General features: G+C 39.1%; 1 protein-coding gene across 6 annotated transcripts in view; it reads right to left on the bottom strand.

The window, feature by feature from the left end:
- Window positions 1-3,796: 3,796 nt before the first annotated feature.
- The window catches only part of INPP4B (inositol polyphosphate-4-phosphatase type II B), a 168,190-nt gene continuing 148,464 nt past the window's right edge, over window positions 3,797-23,522 (bottom strand). For 4 of the 6 annotated variants that reach the window (XM_054392425.1, XM_054392424.1, XM_054392423.1 and 1 more), the window contains one exon: window positions 3,797-3,929. In XM_054392425.1, coding sequence (XP_054248400.1) covers window positions 3,797-3,929 — 133 coding nt within the window. Of the gene's footprint in view, window positions 3,930-5,195; window positions 5,371-23,522 lie in introns of those variants that run through there. The other 2 variants (XM_054392421.1, XM_054392426.1) reach the window with 2 other exon arrangements.

Genomic DNA, 23,522 nt, shown 5'->3' on the forward strand with positions numbered 1-23,522 from the left:
AAGTGAATTTTCATCTGGTCTGACTGGTTTACACATAGGAAGTATTTCTTTATTTATTTCATCTGCATTACACCAAAAATTCAGATGGTACAGAAATTAACATTGCAAAGGACCTCATTAAGGCTCCTTCTCAGAGCCCTAGTTTTGTTGAATCTGTCCTCCTAAATTATTTGCTCCTTATACCACATACACTGCTAGCCTTGAATCAAAATAAACAGCTTCACAACAACAAAAATCAGAAAACAGTTAAAAATTCTGTTTCCTAATTGCTCCATAAAAGCCAAAGTAGAATATCAAGAACATACTTTAAACTTCCCAAAAGAAGACTTCAGGAAAAAAAGTCCTGCCTGTTCACTAATTACAGGCCTATGCATATTATGGATTATAACATATTACAACCACCTCTGAGAAAAAAATTACTTTACCTTTCCCTTCCTTCTTTTTCAGGCATCTTATACTATCTGTTTAGACCCCAGCCTGTGGTACAACCCCCCCAAATAAGCATGTAATGCATTGCACTAATATTCAAAGCTAGAAGCCCTTACTTCAGGATTCCTTGGTGCAGATCCTGATGAATTTATTTCTACAAATAATAGCTTCCATGACTAATACAGGATATGGCTTTAGATGTCAGATACAGTTTTGAATGTTTCTCTTCTAGCCCTTGAGAACTGCCCTCCCCTCAAAGCAGATTACTTTATACCTTCCAAGTTTTAAGAGAGCAGATATGGAACATTTTCTGTGAATCTGCCACCAAAGTCCCTATGCTTCCATTAACCCCTTGCAAAACTAATGGTGGAGCTCCCTCATAAAAAAACTCATTTGATTGATTTTACTCTTCTGATATTCACAGTGAACTATAAGGAGATGTGCAAGACCTCAGGCATGATTTAACTCATTTGTTAGGTACTCAGACAATGCAGAGCGTGAAGCAGCTTCTACAAAGAGTAAATGTACTCCGAGTAAATGTACTCCAAGTAACATCATTATGAACATGCAGCAAACCCTTCCTTGTTTGTTCATAGAAGCCAAATCAGAAAACCCACTAGTTAGCAACTCAGCTTTGATGACACAGCCTTTGCCTATATGGACCACAGAGCAGGCAACAACCAACCAAGGAAACACGTGAGCCTGCTTCAGAACTGAAGGCAAGGCAGCTCCTCTAGGAGCCTTGTAACCATGCCAGTGGGTTTTAAAAGGACCTCATGACCTACCACAAGATGATCCAATCAAAAAAATGGCTTGAAAAATTTCAGCCTTCTTTAGAACAAAACTCTTCTGTAAGAGCCCAAGCCCAGCGAAGTTGCACTGCAGCACACTGCTGTGGGGTTTGTTTTGGTTTTGTTTGTTCCTTAGTTATCTTTAACAAGGAACAGATTATTTAATTTCACAAGAACATACTGGGAGTGGCCATCAAAACAAATAGTCATAATCCAAATCTTGTGTGTTGGGGTTTATTCCCCACCAAACCCACCACTTCAATGTTTTCAATACAAAAGTATCATAATGACAATGTCAGTTTAGAACACAAGTGGGATTAAAAAACTGAAGTGAGATCCTGAAAGACTAATAAGAATAAAATATATGGAATTTCAGAACAGAACGTCCATGGGACTAAGCTGAGCTCTTTAACACTATAAGAACCTATAGTACCCAGCAGTGACTGCCATCCCCACTGAAGATTTTACAGATTGCTCCTGGATTACTGCAGAAAGGGCAGCATTCTTTGTGTACACCTGTGGGATTATTTCAGAGGTGCATAAGGAATTCACTATTTTTAAACAACATGTTAAAGTTTTTTTAAGCTAGTAATAACATGGCAGATAGTGAGGGCTGGTGTGGCACTCTTACAGAACAAAACATTCGTTTCCTAGGAACATTTGTGTTCCATAACCCCACACAACTCTTGCATAGATTAGCTATGTTATAGTTAAAGATTCCAACACAACACTCAATGAGAAGTGCCCACTTCTACTTGTGTACAACAGAAAAAAACCCAACAAAAATCAAGGCCTTATATTCTCATCTCCCTGAGCTTATCTATGATGCAATGCCAACTCTTCTGATATCCATTGTGGAAGCAATACATTCCAGAAGAACAAAGAAGTCATTCATGAAAGCATGTTATGTAACAGAAATAAACTACAAACGCACCAAAACACCATTTAAAATGGCCTACTTTGAAAAAAAAAAAAAAAACCAAAACAAAACTGTTCCAAAGAGTTAGGGAACTAGATTTTAAAGGTGAATTCTTGGCTTCATTGAAGTCAACGAATACTGAAGTGAGGATCTTTTCCTGATGTTCTACTCCAAGATCCAAAGCCTAATCTTGCAAATATACAAGATGGGTTTAATTTTATTCACATGGACAGAACATTTCCATGTATTCACCCAATTCAAGTTTGCAGAATCAGGCTCTTACGTAAGTATTTTTACTAGTATAGCTACAGGTTTATACCCAGTAATGGGCAGTAATGGATTAAAAAGAACAAATTATAACTCATGGTGCATCAAGACTTTTTTGACTTCCATAGGAGTAGGCAAACATTAATTCTTTATCCACGGCAATTACAACTCTGTACAGATGCTCAAATTCCCAGTGCAGTTTCATTAGGATAAAATTCTCACACTTCTGCTCTAGATATATTTTTTTTGTCAAAATGAATGCATTACATAAAGGTCAGTAACCAGTGAATACTTGGGGTTTTTAAATTGTATTTCTCTCTGGGAGGCATAAGGCAGCAATAAATAGATACAATTAGGAAACACAAATGTTCTTTGCAAGACAAATTTGAGGACTAACATAAGCTGACAGAAGCATTAACATTCATTTTTAAAGCTGGTAGTTCTTCATCCTAGAGTGTCTATATGCAGCATTACACATTTGATATAAATCAGCTGCAGTGACTAACTAGTTCTAATACAGCAGGTTACTCATAACATTTATCTTAGGCTCTGTAAAAACAGACATGTTTTTATAGCCTACAGATACAGTAACTCCAGTATATACAACTCATTTCCCCTACAACTGAAGAAAATTTAGTTTTAGGGGTTTAGAGTAAATGGGAACACGACAGGTCAGATTGAAGTCACTTCTAGAATGAATCCCCTGATTTCAATGTGATTTCTGTGAAACTGAAGCAAGTGGTATTTGGCTGTGGTACAGAAAGCCAAGAATGATACATCCAAATGAATTGCAAGGAATCAGTAATCACAGGCTGTAATTAGTAAAAACATATTATGAGGTTACTATGCTTATGTAAAGAAGCTAAAAGTAATTACCAAAATTATATTGAAGCAGGGTATTAACATTAGCATCTTCCATAAACACTTATTGGAAGTATTTAATCACTAGTGATCAAGACCTTGGTGCTATGCTGGTTCCAGAAAACATGATTTCCAGCTGCAAGAGACCCCTTAAACCAAATCTCAGCTTTTGGTTCAGAGTCATTATGCCACCCTCCAGATTGCAACCTCACTTCCTGTAGTAAAAGACATTTCTCCTTTTAGTCTTTGATTAAATGACCCCAAACAGCTGGCTTTTGAGTCATACTCAGCTTCGACTTCACAAAGAGAAGCCAAATGCATTTGGGCTTGAGAATATTCAGTCTGTTGCTTTTCCATGATATTTCACTTCAAAATGACTAAACTGGAGTTGTTTCAATATAAAATGATAAAACCTGATAAAAATAACACCTCAGTTACACATTCCCAATTAATAAGTCATAAACAGCAATTTTTTATATTCACTAATTAGCGTGATGTAATATTCCTGATTACTTTACTTTTGTTAAACTTAGGTGTCAGCTTTTCCATATGTCCCTTCTGGAGGTCTGTAGTACTTTGGGAAAGCCATCAGCTGTATCATGTTGAATGCATACTTTCTGCATTTGACATTCTTCAGTACATTCTCTATGCGGCATCCTTCTCTAGTGAAAGGGGGAAAAAGTACAACTTCATGAAACACAGAATAAATAAATATGCTTTATTTGTTCATTGCAGAGTTTCAGCAACAGTTGAAGTAAAAATAACAAAGATTCAACTCTACATTTTTGTTTTCCACAAGTGATGATACATCTTACAGAATTAAATCCAAGGCCAGGCCCAGTACAGTTATTGCCCTCAGAAATAGGTGATAAGATTTCCCTCCCCTTAGTATGTTTGCCCTTGAGGTTTAAAGTTTAGTAAGAAAAAAATTTAAATATTTTAATGATATATTTTGTTCTAATTCCAGAAATATATTTGCCTTTTAAACTTTCTGATACTTCCCCCCCCTCAATTGTTTGCTATACATATGAGAGTACACATTGCCCTAAAAATGTGTATTCTAGGAATAAGGCATTTTATTAAGTCTGGCCCTAGAGGTTTGTGAAGGAAAAGTTTCATCTCTGCTTCATCTCCTGTATGTTCAGCTTTGCAATGATTAAAAAAAAAAAAAAAAGAAAGAAAGAGAGAGAATGGCTTTTCCAACAGCCCAGTCCAACTCTGTTTTATAAAGGAAGGATGTTTGTTCACATACAGTACAAAAGTCACAAGTGCCAAAGTGGTGCATCAAGACATAAATGGGACTTAGTTAAAAAGAATATAAAAGTGTCTTGAAAGCAAAAGCAACTAAAGCAACAATTACAAACAGTTTAGTCCTCATTACAAAACAGAACTTACTCTATTCAGTTTAGTCACTTGACAGAAAAGGGTTAGTTGTAGCAATGTAATAATCATTGGTGAAACAAAAAAAAAAGATCCCATCAGCTAGTAACAATGAAAATAACACAATGAAAGTTAAGTCTCACAAACCACAACCCTGTAATAGTTGTCGAGGGGTTAGTTTGTGTTGTGCAAATTCATTTCTATTATTTTGTTTTATTTTGTTATACTAATTACTCTGGAAAGAGGGGTTCAAGCATTCAGGATTCCACATCTTTCATACAGTGACAGCATTGTTAAGTGGGCTTTCTTTGAGCTAATTACAGTGGGAAAGCTTTACCATGAACTGAAAGCGCAACTCAATTCACTCAATGCATAGTACTTCTTAGAGTTCAGGGGGGGAAAAATCATGAAAACATCGTACATTTCAGACATTTGTATCTTAAAGATGAATTCTTAGGGTCTGAAACTGTAGAAACATTACAGCGTAACCCCTTTTTCTGAAGTTAGTTTGTTGCTATTGGTAGAAAAGAAAGGAACACGAGTGAAGTTTATTGATATTTGGCTAAGAGCAAAGCAAGACTTAAAATAAGCCACACAACCAGCAAGTGTGAGCTGACAAGCAGCAAGGCGACAGGATAGAAGTGTCGAGAAGTTGGCTTGTTATCAGTTAGACAGCCTGTTTCGGGATCATCCGATTCATTCAGTGCTCCCTGGGTTTGTCTGCTGTTGAACAGGGGAAGTTAGGAACAAATAGAAGAGCATTTAAACAGCAAAGAAAGCCAACATGTTGGTACTTTGACAAAGTGAAACTACATAGCCATTTTTCAGTGAAATAAATTCATGCTAACTACTGCCAGTACATTCATTATGTTCTACAGCTGACAAGGGAAGCAGGGTGACTAGGTGGTTAATAGATTTTCCAGCCTGCTAGGTGCTTTGGAGTAGTAATTCAGAAGTTAAATAACTTGTGAGAGGAACTATACTACCACTAAAATGAACACACACACTGAACAGAAATGAAATAAGGCGGTTAAACAAAAAGTTAAGGAAGCAAAGGGGGAAAAAAAGATCATGAGTATGTCACAATGCAACACAGTGTCTCCATGGTGTTCACAGATTTTTTGGACCTATAAAGGAAATATATAAGCAGAAATTGAGAGGGCACACGCCTTTTTTTTTTTTTATAATAATTAACAACTGTTCTAAAATAGTTTTAAATTATGGTAAATTGACTTCTTGGAAAATTTATCTCTGCTGGTGACTCAGTTTTGAAGTCAACAGCAGATCGCTCTATTTAAAGGTTTACACCCACATTCCTGTAAGAAAATTACCTTGTGCCTTCTTCAATCAACTCCAGCTAGGAACTAACCTGCAAACTTCTACTGAGTCACCATGTATTGCACGGTCACTCTCCTATTAGAGCACAGGAGTACTTTCAAATCACTGCCAGTCTTTCCTATTGTAGTCTTGGTAGCTTCTCTACAAGCAGTACTATGCATACTTCAACTACACCTCTTCAATCCCTCTGAATTTTAGTTGCATACACTCAGAAGTCCTTTTATGGATTTCCGTTGAGCCGTGAGGATTGATAAGTCCTTTGTTTTTCTATTTACTATGAATATTCTGGGATGAAAAGAAAACTCACTGTTTGTGGGTCTAAGAGTATTCAAACATATCAGACTATAACGTGCTGCTTTTTCAGAAGCACATGTGCCAAGTATGTTGCTTTTTTCAAGGAAGAGAATGCTGTCAGACTATAAACAGGCAGTAAAGGCAATGTCACAGTCCCAGGTAAAGTGAGAAGGGTACAGCAAAGACAGCAGCAGCCACTTTGTCTTACAGAAGCCTGCCTTTCTGACACACGTGTTAAAAGGCAGTGCTGAGTTTCTTGAGCCTGTGTAGCAAGAGAGGTGCAAGAACTGCACTTACAGGTGGGAAAGGGCTTGCTGAAAACCATTCCTTGCATAATTTTCCTTTTAAAGAAGACTTCTATATTAAGTTCTTAATTTCTTCTTTGAACATTCAATCTTTATGTCACACTAGCAGAAGAAGACAACCCATACAATTTTAAAGACCAAAATATAAGATAATTAAAAAAATTCTCTATTACTTAAATGTAGATCAAAGATTCAGGTGTCATTAACAGTGTCAGTGGGTCTGCTGCTTCTGGTCTGCAGGTTTCAAGTGTCTGTGGACAGGACTTGGGACAAAACTCAATATTTTAGACAGTATCCTCTTGGATAATGCCAAGGAATGAAGCTAACCACACATCATCACGCTGACTTTGTCAACACCATGCCTTACACTGAGATAAATAATTCTGTGTTCTCTATCAGACCTCTCCAGTTAACGCCTTTGTCCCAGGGCTCACCCCCAGAACTTACTTCCTTCTCTGCTCACAGTGATAAAATTACTATTTGTGATCACTTGTGAGGACTAACTGTATTGCCCCTTTGGTAATCTTCTCCTGTATTGTATATTTTCACCTGGTTTTAAAACCATGCCAGTGTTTTCCTTTTTCTTTCTTAATCTCTACAGGATCTCCACAAGTCTGCCTCTTAGACCGCTTTGCACTGTCCTCTGCTGTTTTTTCTACTCTTCAAGCCGAGCCTGCTGGTTTCAGTCAATCTCCATTACACCCGCACTTGAGAGCTCTAGTTCATCCCTCACAGTCCCAGTTACAGAAACCTTCTCAGTTACAGAAACCAGGCGCTTTTGGACTGTCCTTCTGGATGTCTTCCATCACAGACTTCATATATGCACTCAGGGCAGAGCAGATGCAGAGTTCAAACTCCTTTTTCCTCTGAAAAGATCCATCTAGGCAGCGACCAAGTTCAGCCATCAGTAAGCTCTCACAGCCACTGTGTTAGCCACGATTAGCCACCTCATTCTGCAGAGCATTGGCTTTGCATGCCAATCGCTTATTCTAAGCAGGCAGATTCATACAGCTGCAGGTTGTCCCTACAGGGATGACCCCTCCTACTTTTGTGGTGTGCCTTCTTCTGTTTTCCTCCATATCTCACTGTCAGTGTGACTGTCTTTTATCTAGGTTTCTACAAGTCCCATTAGCATCAGTGAGATTTATGCAGATGTAAATGATGGAAATACAGACAAAAGCCACTTGTGCTGGCATTTTTTTCAATATAAAAGCCTACACTAGATTTGTTCTGTGATATGCTGAGAAGAATGATCAGTGTCTTTCAACATAAAGAGTTCTATCTTCTCCCCAGGAAAACCACAGAGAACAGCTAATGCATAGGGACTTCTGTTCCACAAACTAGTCACATCATTCTATGCATGATTCAATAAGGGGGGCTCAAAGTAGAGCAAGAGGATCCAACTCCATTATTAGCTACCTAAGAACAGCCTGAGCAGAATGTATCTAAGTATGCCTTGAAATCAAGAGGAATATTTGCCCATGGTCAGCTGCCTTGCTAAGCTCTGCTAATACTTTTTACCACACTGCAGTGACAATGCCTTCTAACATATCTTAAAGTGTTCTACACAGTGACTAACGGATCAAGTTCAACAAAGCAAGGCTCTTCACCCAGCCGTCAGCAGTATGACAACACTGCTTCCCCTGGCTCATCACAACCTGTGCAATTTTACTGCAGGCAGCATGGATCCAGCTGGTGTCATGTCAAGATGGATTTATTTGGTGTCTGATGGACACTATGCCAGAGCAGAGTGATACCTGGACTCTACTGTGGTGTGAAGGTATAGCCATAAATTTGGCTGTTCTTTCCATCACAAACCATGCTCTAAACTTACACCAAAGGGAAGGGAGAAGATTCAAAATATCCACAGCAGGTTCTAATTCACACACACAGAGTTTTAAGAATAATAGCAAAAGCTTTTAGATCCATAACATCTGGGGTAACAAACCTCTCTAACCTATAGCACTATTTTATTCATTTACTTTCAAATTGTTCATTTGAGGCTTACAACATAGCACAAATACATCACAACAGCCAAGGGTGCTGTAAGTTTAATGACCACATAACCATTTCAGTCTGCCTTCTATCTCACTTCATGTTTTATCATCTTAAACTCCTATTGGGATAATGCTGTGTGCCTATCAAATGAGACAAAGCCAGAACAGCAGGTATTTTCTGTTGTTTTCAAATTCAGATGATAAATTTGTTGAACAGCTAAGCAGTGGAGCAGAGACAATGAAAATGGTGTGAGGAAAAAAGAAGCCTCTCAAGAATCCTTCTGAAGTCAAGCACACACCTGGGGACACATTCTGGCTTTTGATTATCAGTCACACTGACACCCCTGTGCAAGGCTTATGGAGGAGACGCATTTTAAATACTTTGGAATAAATGCTTCTCCTGTTAGAACTTTTCTAGCTCCAGCTATTAATGACACTGGAAATGGTAAAGTGTCCTAAAGCAGTGCTTCAGGTAAAATACCCAGGCAGCTGTCTCTCAGCACATGGACCCTGTGCGCCTTCAGTGACTTCAGTCTGAACTCACATCTAATAGGATGCATACTTTGGGGGAATTTGCCTTTTTTTGTAGACAGACTGAAGTAAGCAGTTTCTAGGCCTGCTGGGTTTTTCTTGTCAAACTCCAATGCTGACACAGAAAAATGGCAAAAGTGAGATGCTTCTTGTTAATCTCATCTAACACTAGCAGCACATACATGTCTTCAAACAGAAGGGATTGCCAACAGTTCCCCATCTCGCACAATTTTGCTTATGTGCCTGTTTCTTTTTATTTAAAACTATCATAGTGCAGAACTACTAAGCAGCAGCAGCTTCTCCAAAGAGTGTTTTCAGCCCTCTCACAGATTTTCAACAGAAATCTGTCCAAAAGAGCTTTGGAGTGAAAGCAGCTTAATTTCTGCATCATACATGTTACTCTGATCCACTGAAATACTTCAGAGGAAAATTATCTGTTTCAGCATGCAGCACTACAGTCATAGAAGGGCTATTTCAGAGGGGAAAGGTGGGATCTGTGTGGACATCTCCTGGCCATTACGACGACGCAGCACCATAACATCTAGAAGAATAAAATGTGATTCAGAAGGAAATAAATAGATCTCAGCCTAGTCCTGAAGGACTTTATGCTGAATCAGAGCAGAACTCAGATAAAACATATAAAGGAATATTGGGCAACAAATTTTTATGTTGGCAGATAAAGTTGATGCAATAAAACCTCCAACAATCTGTAAAAAATAAAATATGACTCTACATTGTTTCCAAGTGGGAGCTATAGGAAGAGAACCACCAGAGACATTTTCTGTATCAACAATCTTCACAATAATTCTTTTTCTGATGCATATTGCTGTCAATAACTGATAAATTTTCCCTCAAATCTAGATGGTATTAAACAAGGTAAAAGATGATAGAAATCAATTTTTTGCTGTCTGCGTGATCCTATAATCTCTACTCTGCTTGAAAACAATCACCTAGAATTACAGAAATCACTGAGCACTCTCAGATGTAGGAATACTGATGAATTCAGATTCTGATTTGTAGACAGCTGCTATTTAAACATACACCAACAGAGCAAACAATCTGTTTACAAAATTTCACTCTAACCCTCCTTTTTGCTCTACCTTTTGTACTACAACGTTTCCCCCCTGCTCTTTTTGCTTGTGCCAGCATCCTCTATTTCCCTAACTCTTTCCTTCTCTCCCCTGTTTGGTTGTAACACATCTCTTGTCTAATACCATTATTTAGGAGATCACATCATGTAACATGAGGCTTGCCCACTGAGTTTGACCAGGCAGCAGTTTTGTGCTGTAGTCATAATGACATGACACCTAGATCTTGAAAGCCAGCTAATATACAATAAATCAGGGGGTTGCACTGAAAGCTACAGCAGTCTTGATACTGATTTTCAGCCTGTCCAGGAAAAACTCTTTTTGAGGAGCTGGTCAAAACCAGCATGGTATTGTGGGGTTCAGATACGGCCACCATTATGGACAGGCTATAATGGTTCAGTAAAGGGCAACAAATTAACCAACACACTATAAGCATTATCCTACAGTATTACTTAAGAGGGAAGGAGACACCTGGTCTTACATCCTCACAACAACATCCAGGAAAGTCTTACATCATCATGCTGGTAGCCATGGATCCTTCAGAAGGCATGGTTAAGCCAACATTCAATGTATACAGCTTCTCTCTCTCTCTGCTGTGCATGTGTTCTCAGTGAAGTAAAACTAATTACAAAGGTACAAATGTCCTACCCGTTTTATCAGCTTAGCTGTTTGGGAATTTCCTAAGGCAAGTGAAAGAGGCAACACCCTGCACCTGCAGGGAACAGAACCACACAACTCACTCCTGGTTTTGGGCTGTGGAAACATCGCCATGCAATCCTGCTCTGTAGAATCACTCCTGAAAGCTAGGGAGTCTTAACGACTGAACCAGGTATTCACAATTTACTACAATGATCCTACAACCTCTCCAGCTTAATTCTGAGATAAAATTTAGGAAAATGTAAGTTCTTTTTAAAGAGAAGGGGGAGAAAAGGCACCAAAGCATGTCCTCATCTGTTGCTTATTTGTGTGCAATGATAAAACATCAGAGCACCACTTGTTTCTTCACATAATCAGTTTTATAATAATAATAAAAAAACCCCCAGTTCCCAAGTTACGCATTTTGAGAATACAGTTATTATTTTAAGAATATAGTTATTATTTGGCACATAAACAGCTGTACTTGGCATATAATAACCTGCATTGCATTTTCCGGAAATTAAACGGAGACCTGTCCGTGACATCAGACCATACTCGACAGTTTCAGTCCCAGAAGGGGGAAGATCTAAGGGAAATATTTTAATTTCTTGTTTATGAAAACAATTTTTGCTTCAATATTGTCCTACATTAGAACAAGTCAAAGAGAAAATGTTGAAATATTAAAAGCCAGGTTAAACATTTTGAGTTTGTTTACACAGCACTTCAGACAGATCTGGAAAAAAGGAAAGTTTCCAGTTTAGCTGATTTTGTCCCAAAATTGTTGGCTCCCCACAAAGCAAAAGCCTCACTGTTTGTCCTTCTTTACTTTTAACATACCATTAACTATGAAGAATGGATGAAAGGGCATGAAACATCTGCTGTAGAGGATATACATCATCAGTGTTAACCCCAATGCTTCGGAAATCTCTGCTGATAGCAGAATTAATATTTTCCTTTGTGACTGATAAAGAACATCAGCAAGAATCATTTTCCCCCTGACATTAATCTATGTGGTAAAATAGTAACACTGACAAAATCACACTGTGGAAAACAATAAAAATAAGCAAAATGTTCCCATTAGAACCACAACCCTTTTCCTCACTGCTGCTTGAAGACACCCACATTAGTAGTTTAAACCCACCCTCAACAGTTCCCTACTGCTGCAGCCAGACAGCAAAACCAAGCTCATGTTATGTGCCTATGTCCCTTTCTCTGCCAAAAGAGATTGCTGACCTGAAGCCACTGTATGGGAGAGTGCTAAAATCTGCCAAAATCGTGCTAGTAAACATTTAATAATTCCACTCTATAAAAATCACTGAGATCATGCTTTAGAAACATTCTCCAGTAGTTTTCAATTTACAAGTATGGGCAGAGGCTCTGAGTCCTGCAAAGTCATTCTGGTAACTGTGTGAGAGATTAGCTTCAGAACTGAAAAGTGATGGGTTTGCAGGAGAGACGTCTTTGCCTGCCAAGACACAGGTGAGTCGGTTTGGAAACATGATTTTCACCTCTATTATACACCAAGCAAAGGCTCTGCTGTTTCATTCTACGATTTACCAACACAGCTGTGCAGTATTACCCTACAAAACTTTCTTCTTTTATCAAAAATATGATTCTAATAATCTTCCCAGACTCTCTTTTTAGAAAGCATTAGGATTACTGATATGGGAAATCCTCAGGACAAAATTGCAAAATCTTCCCTGGCAAATTTATTTTGCAAGGTTTGAAATTCAATCCGATGTGCAACCAATATTAAAGTGACCTATGTCTTTGTGCAGGAAAACAACCAAACAAAAATCCACAAGCGACCCATAATCCAAATCTTAGGTTTCCTAGGGATCTGAGCATGTGTGAAAGGAGGACAGCTCCATCCTTCAGTTAACTTCTGAATCCACAAGACATTTCTCTTCCATAAGATTACGGCACTAGTAAAATTGGCTAGTGAGTCACACTTCTGCTCTGTTTCTATCATAGCAAGGGAGTTTTACTATGGATGTGATTACACATTTAGCTCACACAGCACAGTGAAACATAAAACCATATGTCTAATCAGGTTTTAAACACTTTCTATTGACCATGAAAATCCTTCATGAATCATCCTTTTTGTTTTGCCAAAGACTTTTTTAGCCTTTTCCTCCCCATAGTGAGGACAAGAAGCAAAACTGATTTAAGAGGCAGAAAAGGCTTGCTGTACAGCTAAACAGTCACCTGTGAAGAATGATGCTTAAAAACCCGACATGAATTTCTCTGTGTTGAAATCCTTGGGTAGGATGACAAAATTAAGGTCAGAGAGAAGTGCTGGTGCAAACAGAGGCTCACCTAACCTATGTTGTGTTTGTAACTCAGGTCAGTTGAAGTGAGAAGGGCATTGAACAGCAACAAGCGTGAATATTGTAACTCAGTGTTTTATACCTGCAGCTTCAGGCTGAGATACACAAAAGCAGGAATGTGTCTGGATCTGACTAATGACACCAACTCACGTAATCTCTTCATGGGATTGACCAATGAGTCATAAAATAAATCACAGGAAAGATTTGGAAACTGCTCTTCCATTCCAAGTAAATAATGCCAGTTCATTAACTACTTTTAGCCAACATACTCTGATGTTTTTTCTAAAATCACATTAACAGTTTGAGATCTGATCTGCTCTGATCCCAGCCATTCTCTGGGCACTAGGTACCACACACAGTATGTGGATGGATTTATTCCAGAGGAGTTAGGGCACATGCAGATTCCTCGATCAAAAAAATGAGCCTACACCTGATCTTTGCTGTGGCATAAGTGCTGGTACCAGGAGCACTAAAGGCAGCAAAGAAAGCTCCCCTATTTCAGCTAACCAAAAGGGTAGGGGTAGGTAGCTAACCAAAAACACCTACCCAAAAATACACAGGCTGGGATGCAGACAATCTGGAGATTGCACCCCAGCAACCCTATCAATAAACCATCCTTTCTTCTCTTTAGCAGGCTGATTTTAGTCATACCAGAAAGTTTTATAACATGCAAGCAACATCCCTTTTGGATCCCAAATGCACTATGTTTTACATCTACTTCCTTCAGAGCAAATGGCAGGGCTGGGCTTAAAGTCTCATGAAGTGCCCTTCCAACATTTGCTGTCCTTTCTGGCATGTAGAGACTTTGAAGGACAAACCTGTTTGATGGGAAATTAAGAGAGTGGATGTGACTGGTTCCTCTTCATCTGTTTTGTTTTAGCATCTATTTAGAAAAGTGCTTAAGTTTTTTGGAGCCTGTTCTCAGAAGGAAGTGGCTTTTCCTTTCCAAGTACCACAGTGGAGGACTGCAGCTGAAATATTTTAAACATTACACCTGTATATTTCACAAGCTTTTCCTCTTTGTTTCTTGACACTACTCAGGCTTGCAAGGAAATGTTTGTGTCAAATGCTGCTGCAGGTTTCTCAGTGAGCTTCAGGCACTCTTCCAGCTTTCTTCGTCACATCTCAGAAAATTGAACATCAGCAGAGACCACCACTTTTAAAGCAAAACCAGCACTAGTAGGGAGAGTGAAGAGATAAAACCCCACACAGCTTTGCTCTCTTGCTTTCCAGGAAAAAACTTGACCTGTTGAAGACTTGAGATCGCTATAGACTGAAGATTCCATAAGCAATGTATTTACCTTCTGCATCCCTAGCAGCAAGGATTAAACAAACATGTTATGCCACTGGGGCAAACACCTTCCTCTCTATAACAGTGCTCCTTTTTACTTCCAATTGCAAAGAAATGAAGATCATGGTTTGGCTCAGTGCAGCCACAGTGATTCAATTTGCCAAGGATCAGAGACACAGCTCTCAGAATACGCTTTATGAACTATGTTCAGAACTCCCTGAACAAAAAGAATTCACTACACTGGATCACTTAACAATCAGGTAAGGTCATTAACAGATTAAAAAAATGGCTGTTTAAACCAGCCTTCTTGACCTAGATTGAACTATCAGTTTAAAAAAAATTAAAAATAATTTCTTAAAAACAACTCCTGTGCCTTGTGAACAGCAGCTTTGAAAAGCTACAGAAATCTGCCAGTTCCTGCAACTCTGACTCTCTGGGATAGAGACATGTAAAGAATGAGTGTCTCCAGGCACATCCACAGCAAGCTGCAATGGGAGTGCAAAGCAGTTACAGCAATGAGGCTTTCTACTACTGGTGGTGACTGCCTCCACAAGCAAGTGGAATGTGTTCTCATTTAGAAGTGCTTGTAACTGGGGAAAAGAGGGTGTTGAAATTTGTTGAAATGAAAATTTCAAAACATTCTGTGGAAACAGAATCACAGAATATATCTGATTGGAAGAGACTTCAAAGATCATCCAGTCCAATCTTTGACCCAGCACTGAAGGGTCAACACTAAACCATGTCCCTTAGTGCCAGATTCACATGGCACTTGAACATCCCCAGGGAGGGTGACTCCAGCACTGCCCTTGAGAGACCCCTTTCAGTGAAGAAATACTTCCTAATGTCCAGCCTAAATCTCCCCTGGTGTAGCTTGAAGCCATTTCCTCTAGTCCTGTCACTAGTCATCAAGGAGAAGAGGCTGCCTCCTCCTCACTCCAGCCTCCCTTCAGGTAGTTGTAGAGAGCAATGAGGTCTCCCCTCAGCCTCCTCTTCTCAAAGGCATCCCCTGCTCCTTCAAATGCTCCTTGTAGGCTGTGTGCTCCAGAACCTTTATCAACTTTGTTGCCCTTCTCTGGACATGCTCCAGCACCAAAATGTCCTTCCTAAAGTGAGGGGCCCAGAACTGAGCACAACACTTGAGGTGTAGCCTCACCAGTGCTGAGCACAGGGGGATGATCACCTTCCTGCTCCTGCTGGCCACTGCATTTCTAATATACACTTGGATACTACAACAGCCTGTTCCAATGCTTAACAACCCTAAACCTCCCCTGGTGCAACCTGAGGAAGTTTGCTCTTGTCCCACACCTCCTATTTTACACTTTCTTTATAAGAATGCAGTTCTCAACCCAGTCAAGTTTCAGACACATTAATCCCAGTATTGCTCATGTTTCTGGCCATGTATTTCTTTAATCAGTAAGAAAAACAGTAACCTTTATTCACATGCTGACAGTACTTGGCTTGAGTAACTGTGAGCCAGAAGCCAGGTGGTCAAACAGAAAAATCTACAGTACAGCCAAAAAGCACATAGGCTGTTAATTAGAAACACTTCATCCTCCCCAAATACCCATTACAATGGCAAGCCTTAAGGAATTCTGCTTCCCTTTTAATTTCTAATAAATGCTAATGACCTTCAATTATCTTGTAACATATCCCACATTACCCTCACTGGGAACGATGCTGCCTTTCCAGGCCCTGTGAGATGTGCCAGCACTCAGTGTCCTCTCTATCACTTGCTCATGGCCAATGAACTATGAAAAAGTACAGCCATCTTCCCTAGTTTGAGTGGGCTGCTGCTCTCCTCTTTTGGTTAACACTGTCTGGGGCTGTTGGACAGCACTTACAGACTCCTAATAACTAGCAATTTCCCTTCTTAGCATATATTTACTGCACCAGTAAGGACCAAGACTTTCAAACTTATCCTCTGCCACAAACACAAATATATGTGGACAGGTATAAAATGTTCTTTTTAAAAAATACCTCAACCATTCCCATGGTTTAACTCTCAATTAACTTTCATTAACAACTAAATCAGCTTCTCACCAGAGCCCAGCCCACACATGGGAAGGGTGCTGGAACTGTGCTTGTCCCATTTTAATAGTATTTAATTCTATGTTACTTAAATTCTGTGATGTGCTATCAATATGCTGTTACTGACAGCTTAAATAAGATCAATAAAACAAAAGCTGCACTCAAACAGCAAAAGTAACTAAAAAAAATTATCATTGCCAATCTGCAGGTATCTCCTGTTATCTCATCAGTTATAATATACACAGGGGCAGAGGACTGTGGCTTGTGCACTGTTTATGTGACACTAGGTTAATAATATCCTTCCTACTCTCTTGCAAAATGGTTAAAGAAAAGGTGTCAGAAATGCTTTCAACTGTTTCTGTTTAGTTTTGCTATTTGCATAAATACTTAATGATGCAGGTCAGCAATTGCACTTGTCAGACAAGGATGTACACTGATGCAGACAATGTTTTGGTACATAGAAATATAAATTACATGTTCCCAGGTGTGGTACATAGCAATGAAACAGATACGGAACACTGTAGCAAACTTTAAACACAGTAATAAATCCTAAACTGGAAATACTAACAGCTAATGAAATTTTCACTGCAAAAAAATTGCAGTTTCACACTAGTCCATTAGGGTTCTTTTGAGTTCAGGATAATTAACAACTGAAGAACAGACAACCCGAGGGCAAGGAATAGATCCTAACGAGGATCTATTTTATTTTGAAAACCTCCTCTGCCTCCCATTCATTCAAATCATTAGCTGAATATTTTTACAAAGGAATATTAGTTATAATTTGTTTTCCTACTATACATACATCAAATCACAACAGCAGAAAAACTAGAACAACTTTTCCTGAAACACTGGAAAAGGATTTGGAATATAAACTTCTAAACATCTACTTAAAATGGCTAAGTATTGGCAGAATTCATAGTGGTTCCAAAATGATGTAAACTTAAATAACTTTCTGTCCAGAAGAGCAAATGTTTACATACAAAAATAAATATAAACAGCAATTCAAGATAATGGAACTTCAAATACACTGTTTAATGGCTACTACTCTCTATATAAACAAGGAAACTATCAAAACTGGACTTTTAGCACCAAAATCTCAAAGCACGCAGTAGTTAATCATAGGAACCAGACAGATAAACAAAGGAAGCAGCCCAAATATTGCAGTGGCTGAAGGTTAAGCAGCAATTTAACAGTGCAATTTTAACTTGTGTGACTTTCAAATAACTTCTGGCTTCCCTGACCCCATGACAATAAAGAAATTGGCGTCTAGTGACAAACTGATGTTTAAAATACAAGTGGTGTGCTGGTGCCTTCTCCATGCCATGCTTTGTCCTCCTACCTTTTTTACCTTCAGTTGTTTACTGGGATAACTACAAAATACACTTTCAAAACCTGATCCAAATAATCTAAAAAGGCAACATATTGTACACTCCCTAAACCTGGAGTGGCAAGGCTGTAGGTGCCAAATGTAGCAGCTGGAGCTTCCCATATGGCTGCAGAACACCCACAGGATGACACAGAGCCCCTCAGTCAGGTAGTTACCCAGTCCTCCAAGGTGTGTAGTGGGAACCTGAGTTCTTAACCCAGACATGCTGCACTGGGGATCTAATGGTTTATGATGGAAACAGCTTCATTACATGCATTGCACTAAGTTCAGTGGGCTTAGGGAAAAAAAATCTCCAGTGGTTAATTGCCCAACGTTTTTTCCTCCCCCATTTCTAACAGAGCCTTATGGTCTCCAGCCCACACTAGTGCTACCACTGTCTCACTTACAAAAACTACACAAGCCTCAGGTTTTCTTTCCAGCACCATAAATATGGTTGAACATGATGGCTGACAACATAAACTTTCAAGCTCACTTGACTACAGACTATTTTTAAAGGACTGTCTTAACTTTAATCTGTAATGTGTATAAAAGAAAAAGGAAAAGATTTATGAGCAAGCAATTGTCTGTTTTGGACTATATTACAACATGGTACAGAACATTAAGCTTTGCAACAAGATTAAATGCCTTTTTATTTATCTTTTGGCATTCCACACCCAATGGAGTATGGATAGGTAGTTAAAGTTTTGGGTTTTTTTTTTTTTTCTGTTTTGTTTTGTTTTTTTGCCATAAAAGAGCAATTGGACTTTTTTTCTCTGCACTGTAATAATATGTATTTCATTTAAGAAACTTTCTAATTAAAACCCCCTTATTAAACCCACTTCTCTATTTGAGGATTACAATTCAGAGGGGCCTCATTTAGTTCTATTAGTTTTAACATCTGTGTTTTAAGTTGCAGATAGCTTCAAAAGTAGTTACTGAGGTAATACTGTGCTTTATTCACAAAAGGAAATTGGATGCTCACTGCGTTTTGTAAGGCAGCAATAACAAAGCAGCCCAGCATAATAGCAGGTGTTGGTCCTGTCTGGGAAAAGGTCTTTTAACTTCTGCTAGGCCAGCGTGCATTCCTTATTCCATCTGGCTCTACATTGTCATAGAGATCAGTGAAATCCACACTATAGAAAGTTACGTTTGGGAAGAGTTACTTCATTTGTGCCTAGAAAAGCCAAACGCAGGGGGAGAGGATTGTTTTCAATTTAACTAATCGTTTGGAGTGTTAGTAGGAAACAGACTGGCCAGAAAGGATGGATCAGGGTATCCTAAAGATTTGTTTTCCCTTCTGTGCTTGCGATGCAGCTGGTGTGTCTGCTTGGACTGGGGCATGGGACAGGGCTCACCAGTGACCTCTGATGGCAGACTTCTAGCCAGCATTTGCTGGTGTAGTTCTTTGACTTTGCTTGAGCTATCCCAGTTTTATTTCAAGGTAAAGAATGTTTGTCAATGAGTACCTCAAATGTATGAGGCACAAAGCAGTGCTCTAGCAAGGGGGGTGGACTAGATGATTTTCAAGGCCCCTTCCAGCCCCTAAGATTCTGTGATATCTTAGAAGTCAGACATGTCTGAATGAGGGAGATGGTGGCTGTTACCACCACAGCACCCACAGGACTGCACAGCACTTCTGTGAGTTTTGCCTTCCAAATGGTTTTCAGTGGTTTGGTCATTCTCTGTTTCAGAGGATCGATCTCTCTGTCTTACTAACTCATTATTTCCCAGAATTATGACATCATGACATTCACAACGATTACCTTTTCTTTGTTTGGGTGTGTATTTAGGTAGGTCTGATTCAAACCTTAGAGCTGCATTACAAATGCTTTTGCAGTATTAACTGTTACTGTAAGCGAAGCAGAAAATTTCAGGTTTTACTCTGCTCAGGAGACAAACACTGTCAGAACAGAACCATGTCTGGAAAACACCTGTACCCTGTCTGAGCACTTGCATAAGCGTGCAGGAGATAATCAAAACTGTGAGTTCAAGTTCATTACCACCTCATTTCAAGTTTTACATTGGAATTAAGCTTAAATTGAGACTGAAATGAGTTTTGTTATCCCTGTTGTGCTGCATGAAGGAAGATTCTTTATGACCGCAGGAAGAATGATTGCCTTTGAGACTGAAAATATAGAATATGAGATAGCTCTGTCACAAAATAATTTTTAAAAAATTAGCTAAGGCTACAAATTCCTTTCTAGTTCACTGTGAGGGTCTTTTCTCAGTACCCTCTTACCAGTGGATACCCATTGCCTGAAAGTGTCTGACATAAAACACTACTGCACTCAAGTTTCATCATCCTCTCTAAACACCAAGAACAATAGCTCTGTCACATTATGTGATGACACCAAATTTTCCCAGCACTTCTACCTCAGGAAAATCTTCACCTTCACTTGCAGATTAGTAAACCTACAGGGCAACACGGGACATGAGAGTCTGAAGTGTTTTAACTAAATTTCAATTGCCAGTCAAAGCACATGAAACAATCAGAACTCACAGTGACACAAAAAATAAGGCAATAAAATAGTCTACAAACTGTTACTTGTCTTGGAAAATTAATTTCCATGTTTCAAAGCCCTTTTTAAAAAATAATTTCATTGAATCACATAATGAAATAGCAACATGTGACAGAAGTCAATGCTCTAATTCCTATATACCTACATTTTATCTGACTGTAATTGTGTCTTTGTGTTATGTGCTGTACTACACAGACCAACACTTAGGAAGTCACACTTGGTTGTGTGCAATGTTACCTTGTTAAGGCACCACCAAAAGGTGACTTCAATCCTCTTCAGCCAGAAAAACCTTTTACTGACTTTTAATCTACCAGATTAAAATGATACAAATTACAGCCAATCAGACAATAACCTCAGTCACAAAAAACACTCATACTTCTGCAGAACAAAGTGAACGTGAAGCATAAGGTTCTATCTACCCTAAGGGCTTCATGAAACAAGGTTATTTTCCTCTCAAGAAAGGGCAGAAGGAAATAAGTTGCAATGAGAACACAAGACAGTATCTTACAGAAAGCAGCAAGACAGGATAACAGGAAAACCAGTCCTTTAGGAGGAAAATGAATACTCTTCTACTTGGCAGCACCTCCTGGGACACTTCCACTGCATAAGAAGGAAACTACAGAGCACAGCAGAGGTCTGATATGCACTAGCTCACTTTAAGAATGAATTCAAGCAGCATCTTCACATGGCAAATGATGTTAATCTGCGTAACAGAAATGTCAAACTGTATTTAAAGCAATTGTCTACAAATCTGCTGATAATACCATTGCAGCAGCAAAATTTTACAGAGAAAGAGGACACAGGGATCAACCTTCTCCCTTAGGCATCAACACAGTAAGAAAGCAAGAGGACTTGATTCAGTATGATGTCGAGGGAGGACTATCCACCAACACTCAGGCAGTTGACACACCAGTTCAGCAGTGTCCAGAAGGGAGACAGCCTTTAACTGTGCTGCCAGCACTGCTGCATGTGCTGTGTCAGCATGAACTCAAGTATCAAAAGGGACTGGGAAAAGAGAATTATTCATGTGCAGAACAGCAAAGTCAGTAAGGCAATGAACATTTTTTACAAGCATTGCTCTTGCATGTTGAAGTAGAACAATGTGACTTTTATTTAAAACAAACCAGACAATGAGAAGAGTATGCTTAAGGAAAAGTAGCTCCAAATTCAAGTTCCAACAAGGGAGAGGACTGTGAGGTCATGAATGACTTGATATCTCTATACCATCTTTCTCTTGTTGTCAAGTACATTTCATTACCTTAGCCTTTGTCAATTATAAGGGTTTTTGGGGTCAAGAAGATTTGACATTAAGAAGTGTTGGCACAATGTTCAAATCTCAGCTCTTGATCTACTACTTTAACTACTGATCATTAAATGAAAGGCTTTTAATACACATGAGGCTCACCACATTAGCAGTTGCTACAGTGAAGAATAAAACAAAAATAACAACTGATAAGTCATTAGAAAGTTTCACATTTTGTTCAGAAAACAAACCCATACTACATCTTTATTATTGGGATGGGAGTGTTACATGAGGGCTGAGGAATATATTTCAGCTAATGTTTGTTGCATATTGGATTAATAAACTCCAGAAAGCAAGCATGATTGAGTGAGTCCAAAGGAACTGAAAATTATCAGGGGGCTGGAATACCTCTCCTGTGGGGACAGGCTGGAGGAGCTGGGGTTGTTCAGCCCAGAAAAGAGAAGGCTCCAGAGAGACCTACGACTGGCCTTCTGCTACCTGAAGAGGGCTTACAAGAAGGCTGGAGAGAGACTATTTACAAAGGCCTGCAATGACAGGGAAAGGTGCAATGGTTCGAAATTACAGAAGATTTAGATTGGATGTCCGGAGAAAATTCTTTAGTATGAGGGTGTTGGAGCACTGGAACAGGTTGCCCAGGGAGGTAGTTGAGGCCTCATCCCTGGAGATATTCAAGGTCAGGCTTGACAGGGTTCTGGGCAACCTGATCTCACTGTAGGGGGATTGGACTAGATGACTTTTGGAGGTCCCTTCCAACCCAAATCTTTCTATGATTGTATGACAAGATCTTAAATGAGAGAGCAGACACCTTGGAAATACCTGGCAACATAAAGATATAAGTAAGAGAGAGTATTCTAAGTGCATGCTGATGACAAAAAAAAAAAGTGAAACAGCAAACACTGAACATGTCAAGAGACTTTTATTTAAGGCTCATGAAGAACTCTTCTAAGCAGTTATGATCAATACCATCAAAATGGGCTTTTCTGGAATTCAGAATCAATTCATGGACCTTTAAGAAAGAGATATTGTAACTGCTTGCCTTTGCCTGATGCCACTTTGATAATTTCAAAACCAGGCAGTAATGCCTTTGACAGAGTGCCAGTTTAGCCATTTTTGTGAGCCTCCCTGAGGCATTCAATGTAACAGCCATTTTATTAGCTGAAATAAACTTAGAACAGAGATCATGCCAGCATTGCTTAAACTAAGTCAGCTACAATCCCAAACAAACAAAACCCCCAAACAAACCAGACCAAAGGTGTTGATTTTAATTTCCTGGCCGGAATATATTATGAACAACATTCCACAACAAGCTCCTGCAGACACTCCCATCTCCTACTTACCACACCACCACCAGGCAGTCTGTTGAAAGCTGCTCAGCAGACCTTTTTGTTGCTGATCACTTTGTACTCTGTGGATGCTCCATTGTCAGCAGTTAGGGATAAGTTATAAACGGATTTAAACTAGAAACCAAACCAACAACTTTGGAGCAGCGAGGAGTGATTTTTGCAAAACACAGATAAAACCCAACACTATTTTGAGAGGAATGATGCATTTTCATTAGACTTGCCAGTTTACCCAAGACATAAACTGTTAATCAGACGATCCTAAAACAAGGTCTTACAATTATGCTACCATGTCATCAGGCTGCTTCTTAATCCTTTAGGTTTTAGTAATCTATGCAAGTTCCTCATATCTGACAATGCTGACTGTTGACTGGGGTGGGCTTGTGTGTGAGGAGAAAATATTTTTTTTTTTTAAACATGTGGCAGCTCATTGATCTACTGCTGCTAATAGCTGCTGCCTCTTTAGTCTGTCTATAGAAGCAAATTTCATGTTAGTATTTAGTGTGAGGGGAAGGAAGGTGCACCTGTGTGTGCCTTTGGGCATACTG

This window comes from Indicator indicator, chromosome 25, assembly GCF_027791375.1.
Source record: "Indicator indicator isolate 239-I01 chromosome 25, UM_Iind_1.1, whole genome shotgun sequence".
In the NCBI taxonomy this organism is placed as follows: domain Eukaryota; kingdom Metazoa; phylum Chordata; class Aves; order Piciformes; family Indicatoridae; genus Indicator; species Indicator indicator.